Below are 8510 nucleotides of genomic sequence, written 5' to 3'. Positions count from 1 at the left end.
CCTTGCAGGGTATTTTCCGCCAGGCTTGTGAACATGTGCTGAAAGTTATGAAGAAAGGCCGTGAAACATTGCTGACACTGCTGGAAGCATTTGTGTATGACCCATTGGTAGACTGGACTCCTGGCAATGAAGCTGGATATACAGGTATGGATCAGAAATCTTCCCCACACAATTCATTCTTGCATGTGTGCGCATGCGTGTAGAAGGAGAAATGTTTGATTGTTGCATATTTAACTAGGTGCGGTGTATGGAGGTGGTCAAGCAATCACCATGGAGACAAAGCAGAGTCGCAAAGAACTGGAAAGGGAAGTGACACTAGGAATGTTCTGTGTTCGTGTAGCTGAGATAAAGGCTGACTGGTTAGCTAACAGGTATGTGTCTTGAGTCTTCATTTTGTGTAATAAGGTTGCTTTATTTTTAGTACATTTCAAAACTGAATGTTATGGTTTAGTGACACACTCCATCATATTCTGGTGTCTTGGTTAATATCTTTGTCTTACTGACTGAACAGTTCTTTCATTTTCCTCTTTGTCTTCAGGCAGTCACTTCAAAGTAGGCCATGGCCACTTCTTCCCAAATTGTTCCCAACTCATTATTAGTAATTATGCTGTATTTTTTAAAATTCATTTACCTGTTTTTTTGCAGTTAATACTTGTTTTTAACTTTAAACTGCTGTATGAGAAAACTAAATTTATGTTGAGGAGGTATAGGTTTACTGTTATAAGCAGACTTCTGTTATGCATATTATCTTGAAGGGGTGTAGAATAAAGCCACAAGGTTGAAGGTAAAATACTTGATAAACTGCAAGTGGAATGCCTGTGCATCTTGGCTCACATTTCAATCTACAATATTCTGTGCATGGTGTGAAACTCAGGTATGTTAACAGCTGTACTGACCAAGGATTACTGGCAAGGGATTTTAATCAGTCTGTGCAAGTGAATGCCAGAATACAGTGGAACCCCCTTATTAACACTTTTCCTGGCTGTTGATGGAGAATGGTGTAAATTACAGGAAACACAGAAATTAGTAAGCAGTATAAGAACCTTTTTACAATATAAAATTTCCCAAAACTAGACATATACAGTATCATAATGCAAGTCAACATCATTTGTCAAACTCTGGAAGTTTTTGTGCAGAATAGGCAATTTAGTTACTGCTTTAAAAAATAATGTGTTGCCTTGTTCTGCTTGTATGTTTTTGTCTGTGAATTTCCCTTGTTTCCTTCTTGAGTTTGTAAATAATTTCAGATGCCATTTGAGGATACTGATACTAGATATATTGTGTATTATAGTTTTAGTGACTGCCATCATCTCTAAATTCAAATTAAACAACTGCAGTGCATGTAGCAGACTCAGGTGACAGATAAAATAATAATGATGATGATGACAGTGGTAGCAGCATTTAACTTTAAAAAAAAGTCCCACATTGAAAGGTAAGGTCATGCTTACATAAGATGGAGATTAGTTTGTCAGATTAGCAAATAGATGAAAAAAAGTTGGTGCAAATTCCAGGAAATTTAAATGAAAAGACAGATATATCTTATGGGGTAATGGAACTGAAAAAATTATATAGATTGTAAGAAACCATACATTGCATCTCTTTCCATATGCATGTTACCTTTCTACCATACTGTCTCATTCAATACTTTGCTGTTAGAAAAGCATCATAAAACAACTAAACAATCATAGTCAGTGAATCAAGATAAATAAATGAAAAAGCAGACATTTCCTCCCTCTGTGTTGTTATCCTAAATGTAACTACCAATGTTTGTTTTTCCTGTAGGGATGAACTATTGGCTGCTATCTTGGAGCTTGTGTCAAAATTAAACCAGTGGCTGGAAGTTCAGGGACGCATTAAAATAGCCAAGGAATCACTTCAAGACTGCCACCAACAGATGGCATTGGTGAAAGAGGCAGAGGCACATGGTCCCTCTGCACAACACCCACTGTACACACTGGCTACACGCTATGCCAAGCATCGCCGTGCACGTGATGCACAAGAGAAGGCTTGTGTGGCACTCAAGGAGAAGATTGAAGACTGTGAGAAACACCTGAACCTCCATAAGGTCTTAGATACATCAGAGCTTTTATAATATGATTACTCCAAAACATCTTCATACACCAACCTTCAACATTTTATTCCACTGTCTTTATCTCCTGGTCCTATTCTTATGGACTCTAATTCCCAATTTTATCTTAATTTTACAAAAAGAAATTATTTTATAAAGGATGGCTAGTAAGTAAGTTCATGACGCAAACATCTTGAAGTGAGATTTGAAGTTTTCATATCAGTGATGATGATGATGATGATCTTTCAGGTTCTGGTGCCATGTGGACTGGCTGGCATTCTTATATGACACATGGATAATTAGATTTAACATATTTGCCGCTATAGTGATGAATTATGTTGTTTCACATTTGTAACACATTACTTAATGAAAGATAATAGAATTGAAACTGGTATTAATTTATCAGGTGGCTTTGGCATCAGTAAGAGGACCACAGCTAGCGCAGTGGGTGGCAGAACTGAACTTCCCAGTTGACAAGGATAGTCACATGGTGTTTGACTTGGTAAAAGAATTCCTCCAGAATGCTGGTCAGGGGCAAATGATCTTACAGGTGAGTTCTCCCCCCTGTTGTTTGTTGCCTCAAACCTTCTCTGTGTTTTGTTACCTGCTATTACAATTCACCACCCTCTTCCCAGTTTCCTTCTAGAGTTTCAGTAAAGAGTGACTTCATTTATATAACCTGCAGTTCAAGGTGCAAAGTTTGAACAACAAGTAGATATTTGACAGCCCCATTTTAATTACATCTCAGTATGTATGTATGAGAGTTTATATTGTGTGTGTTCTTTGCATGAACTGCATATGATTATGCAGTGGTAAGGTTGTGTGTTTGTATGCGTGTTTAATCACTGAAACATCAGAACAGATTTATGTGAAATATGGTATTGGGGGTCTGCACTAAAAATTGCCAAACATGAGATTTTAACTTGTTTCAGTACAGTATAGTCCCTACTTTGCCTGAAGCTTAAATTGAGGTATATCAGTTTTCTTAAAACACAACTTATCATCCAAAACATAGATGTCATATCAAATGTAAACCATGTTAAGATCATCTTTCATTTCAGAAGTTTCTATCCTTCTTTCTTTGGGTGGCGAAAGTAACGTGCCAGATCACTGTGTGGTCTGCGTTACCACCATTCATCTCTCAAACATTATAGATAAACAATGACTTAATTACAGTGTGAGCAGTCTGAATCAGAATTAGGACAGTTGGCACAGCAGCAGATAATATTGGTACGCAACTGTTTGGATCTGCTGAGTCAGTATGGAACTGTGGCGAGTCTCTACCCAGCCTCATATCTCAACTCACACCGTTCAGTATGCTATCGACGTTGGGCACAGCAGCTGCTGAATGATATGTCAGTAGAGAGGTGAGTTTTAAGGCGACAAGCATCATTATTTATGGACAAAGTGACTGAGCATTGTGGCTTATTGACAAGATGACTTAACTTGGTGGATAATTGACAAAGTGGTCGAGGTTTGTGGACTAGCAGCAAAGTGACTGGGTATTATGGATTATCAGATAATGGACTTTTTTAGCTAATAAAACAAGACAGTTTTGTTGGTAATTGATGAAATATATTCAAAGTTTAAAGGTTTGTTATGATGGGATAACACTGTCTATAATTCTGTTGGATTCTTTCCATTGTCTACTTGTTTTTCCTCTATGTAAACCACAAATTTCAGAGGTTGGCTTTTTCTGTGTGGATGAGAGGACATAACCTTGCTGTGTTTTGGCCCTTAGTTGAACTAGTCACAATCTTGATGAAAAATTTTCAGGCTAGCTCAACTAGGGGGCATAAAATGGAAGGGTTGTATCCTACCACCTGAAGATGGAATTAGAACCATCTTCCAGAACATGGTTGTTTAAATAAAAAATATGTAGTTAGACTGTGTATAAAGTCCAGCATTATAGTTGTACACAATGAGATGTATTATACAGTGTCTGGGCTTTGTAGCTTATTAACAGCATCTCTGAGCTTTAAGGTTTTCTAATGTTATGTGTCCGTGCCAGGATTGATGTGTTTGAATATGCCTTCTTTACAGCTGCCATGAAGTTCTGGCCCAATTCCGTTCTCTCTTCTCTCCTGAGGCAATAAATAAGCCACTGAGTCAGCAGGTTATTGCATTCTCATACCAACTTCAGACCTCGCTGGCTGAGGCTAATGCTCGCCTAAAGAAGAGCTATGAGTGTCTGGCAGCTGAAGGACTGCCTGAAGCATGTGTCCGATTAGAATCGGCTTACAATGAGGCTCATGCAGGGATCAAAGCCTTCCTGAGGGGGGAGAAAGGTGCAGCACTGGCTCTGGAGTGTGTCAACATAACAGTGCTCTGTTCTTTAAACAAGCGTTACCTCATGATGGAAGCCGCTGCACTGAGTGAGTAACAACACTTTTCTAAAGTTATTTATTATGAGATTTGGAGCATTTATGATTGACTGCATGATAATACTTCATTGATAGTTACTTTTATTCTTCATTGCCTTATACTTACGTAAGTAGGTTATAATGTAATGCGTAGCATTATAGATAATCAGTTGTGCAGATATAGTTAGTCATGACCATTTCATAAGAATAAGAAATGATAAGATTGCCAGTTTCTGAGACTGAAATGCTGATGAAGTTTTGGCCTAAGGGAGAAGAAGTAACAAGAGATGGAGAAGATAACAGTGAGGAATTTTACGAGTTGTATTCTTCATCTAATGTTACAGTAATTAGTCACTAAGGATTAAATTGGTAGGACATGGGGAAACAATAAATCCATGCAAAAATTGGACTGGGAAACCTCATTGAGATGGTTTAAGAGGTGTAGGCATTGGTGGTAGAGTTTGTTAACTAACATATGTAGTTAGACAACACATTTTGCAATGACTTTTGTTCAGGTGCTGGAGATTGCCTGGTGGACCTAACGTCTCGGGATGGTGACTGGTTCCTGGATGAAATGTGTCTGGTGAGCTCTCTGGTGACAGAATTGGCAAGTCTTCTACCATCACATCATCAGCTCGATTCAACCACTAGAGCAGATACTAGAGTGGAACTGGCATTACAGTGTCTCAAGTCTGCACATAGCATCTATAAAGGCCTCCAGGTATTTGTTCTGATAAGTTAGTTACTTGTAAGATTAAGGTGTCTTAATATAATGTATAGTAATTGATTTAATTAAGCACCAGGATCAGCCCCACCCCATGAGCAGAAATTGCTTAGTCTGTATCATTCTTGCTAGCCTTACCATGTAGATCGGTGCATTTAAAACATATTTGTTATCATAAGTTCATCTGAAGACTTGTAATAAGCTGTAAAAGGCTGATGTGGCAGTTTTAGTTGTACAGGAATAAACTGGCAGTGACAGGGTTAAATTAATTGGGATTGTTGTTTACACTACTCACTAGTGGCTTATTCCACTTTCAGGAATTGAACTTCAACTTTCACACCATTATTCTCCCTGAAGCACTGAAAACTATCCAGACAGAAGAACCGACAGTGCTGGCCATGGTAAATGAATTGAATGACATCATTGCTGGAGTAGGCTGTCCTCTGGAAGATTTACTGGCCCAATTGGAGATGCATCTACGTTACATAATTATGGAGATGGATGTAAGTTTTCTGTTGAAATAGTTAAGGGAAAGGCATTGGATAATTAACTGAGTTGGCATATTTTTAGCCTACTTCCCTTTTTTATTTGCAGGTTGGTTTTATGGAATCATGATGTTTGTTTGTTCCTGTGTCTCTTTCCTGTAACAACTTTTGAACCAATTGACATTTTCATGAACATTTGTATGAACATTATCCCACTAGAGGCAACCTAACTTTCTTATTTCTTAATTTCCTACCATCATTAATATCAGTATGTTACTAATTCAACTGCTATTGCTCTAGAAGAGAATCTTGACATTTTTTAATAGCTATGTGAAACTTACACAACTTTTGTTAAGGCAGTATTTTTTGTGCAGTTGAAAACAACTTGGTGGCTGCACAAAATCTTGCTTACCTTTCATTTTGTTGGCAGTAACTAATGAGTGTGGAAATTGATTATATACATACAAATTCAGTGTGAAGAATTGTTAACAGGTGTGAAACTTAATATGAAATTGAACTTACGAAGGGATAGTGGTATTAATGCCATTTAATACAATGCCCCAACACTTTATGTTGTGATAGAGTTTACAAGACTGAAGAAATATCTGGAGGAATGGAGGTATATTAGGTATTCCCAGAACTTTTTTTTGATAAATTTGTATTTATCTACCAACAGTCCCCTCACCATAGTGCTCAGCAAATGGTAGCTGAGATTCGAAAAAGGTTTGAAGTACTGCTGTTGAGACCTGCTGAGTTAGTTACGGATGAGACAGGTGACCAAGCTACCAGTGTGAACACCAGCTCTGTGGCTAGTGGTAGTGATGATGTTCTGACCCCAGGTCAAATGCTCCTTATGGGTTTCAATGGCCTTTTCGAAAAACTGCAGTTGGAGGGGAATGCACTGATTGCTGCTCTTGAGACTCTGGATACACCACATTGCTGGAAGAAGGTAGACCAAGTGTGGGAAGCAAAGGCCATGGCGGTGAGTACTAATGCATGTAAACACTTTGAGGTGTGCTGGCATTGTTTACAGTGTAACCAACTTATCAGTATTGGGAAACTTACTGTATTTATCGAAAATACCACATTCACCATTTTTCTGAAATGTTTGCATACAAAACTGAATGCACATCTTGTTAAAGGATTTTATTTGTGTAGTGCAATGTGCAAGATGTAGCTATAGACTAGGCAACATTGTTCGTACAAGTTGTATCAGCCATTAGGCAAAGTAAATAGCCTGACTTCATAATTTTCCCATTTCGTGCAGCAGGACTGTATTGCAAGAGTCCTGTTATGCATATATAACATTCTAAGCCATGCTGTTTTTCCATTTGCAATAGGTCTTTGATACTGTTAGTGTCAACAGTGATAATCCATGTTACATTGGCACCTGCAGATTTTAGCTCAGCTCATTATTCCTTGGTTTGGAGGTGGTACTAAGCAGAATATCTACAGAACATGTCATACTAAACTCCCCTCTCAGGCCCTTTTCTTTAAGATTCCATGATTAATGGTGCAGACAAAGGCAGCTGTCAGAAATGAGTGATCATTTAGTCTCTAAAACTGAGGTTCTTTCTGAGCAGCAGAACAAATAGTGAATTTCACAGTGGCCAGAAATTTTGAGGTTTATGAAAGTTGCACCCAGGACTGGAGAAAAATAAAGATATTTTTATATAAAGCAGCAGCTAGTGATTGGCTCTTTTTGGGCAAAGTAAAATATTCAGAGGTAGCAGAAAAGTTTTCTTCATATTTAAATGAATGATGGATATGATTTTATGCAAAACCTTTTGCAGGTGTGCAGTGTTCTCAGAACTTGAAAGTCATCAAGTTTTTACCTCAAACATTTGAACAGCTTGGGAATTTTTAATTTCCAATGTACAAAAGATTTTTGATTCAAACTCAATAGGTTTGGCAATAATGAAACACCATTCCAAAATTTACTTGTTTGCAGATTTTATACGTTCATCATGTTCTTGTCTGTGGGCTTTTGCAGCTAAGAGTTCAGTGTATGACTTGGCTTTCAGGGATGAGCCTCATGCTGAAAGCTTAGTTGCATCTCTGTCATGCTGTGTTATGCTTATACTTAAAAATGAAATTGTACTAATCTCCAACATTCTTCTATCAAACAAAGAGCCACTAAAGCATATTCAATAAAGTACTGTCTCTGGTCTGGATGGTAAGCATTTTAAGTCCTGGCAGGGGCAGAAATATTTCTGTTTGCAACCACTGTGTCCAGACCAGCTCTGGGTCTCGTCCAGCCTCCTATCCACTGGGTAATGGAGACTCTCACCTGAGGTAAAGCGACTGAAGCTTGAAGCCGACCACTTACCTCCATCTAGCACTGAAATGTAGAAAGCATGAAGATTTAATTAACACACATGTTGTTTGCCTTTGTCGTGGTTAGTCCTTTTGATTTGAATTCGTGAAAATAAAATATCACCCCATCTCTCAACATTTAAAGCTTACTGTTTATGGGTTTTTAGTACTAGAAATTATATATTGTCATGGAAATATACTAACAAAATAAGATTTATTTAAATGAAAAAATAGCATGGAAAGAATTAAAATCATTGCACAGTAAGTGTTTCTGTGAAGTGGAATACTAAAGCCTTGTGTTCCCAGAGGACTAAGTATTGATGATGCCAGTGCCTAGGGAATACTTCATGCCAACTGACTATGGATATAAATTATACAAAATGTGATGCCATGTGATTGAATAAAGCAGGGGTCGTCAACCTTTTTATACCTACCGCCCACTTTTGTATCTTTGTTGATGGTAAAATTTCCTTACTGCCCACTGGTGCCGCACGTACTGCCCACCACCATGAAAGAGGTACAGCTCGAAGACTGAGTGATGGCCGGTGGTAAGC

The 8510-nt window shown here is 38.0% G+C and overlaps 1 protein-coding gene across 1 annotated transcript in view; it reads left to right on the top strand.

Moving 5' to 3' along the window:
* The window catches only part of nonC (serine/threonine-protein kinase Smg1), an 81504-nt gene that overhangs the window by 49377 nt on the left and 23617 nt on the right, over positions 1 to 8510 (top strand). The window contains exons 37-45 of the mRNA XM_022076819.2: positions 9 to 144; positions 239 to 371; positions 1783 to 2065; positions 2475 to 2618; positions 3245 to 3435; positions 4112 to 4443; positions 4947 to 5152; positions 5473 to 5658; positions 6317 to 6622. Of these exons, the coding sequence (XP_021932511.1) occupies positions 9 to 144; positions 239 to 371; positions 1783 to 2065; positions 2475 to 2618; positions 3245 to 3435; positions 4112 to 4443; positions 4947 to 5152; positions 5473 to 5658; positions 6317 to 6622 (1917 nt within the window). The remainder of the gene's footprint in view (positions 1 to 8; positions 145 to 238; positions 372 to 1782; positions 2066 to 2474; positions 2619 to 3244; positions 3436 to 4111; positions 4444 to 4946; positions 5153 to 5472; positions 5659 to 6316; positions 6623 to 8510) is intronic.

This window comes from Zootermopsis nevadensis, unplaced genomic scaffold, assembly GCF_977971745.1.
Source record: "Zootermopsis nevadensis isolate Lab colony 2312 unplaced genomic scaffold, Znev_1.0 Znev_ptg000028l, whole genome shotgun sequence".
In the NCBI taxonomy this organism is placed as follows: Eukaryota; Metazoa; Arthropoda; class Insecta; order Blattodea; family Termopsidae; genus Zootermopsis; species Zootermopsis nevadensis.
Note: the sequence above shows the minus strand (reverse complement) of the source record. Positions and strands in the feature narration are given on the sequence as shown.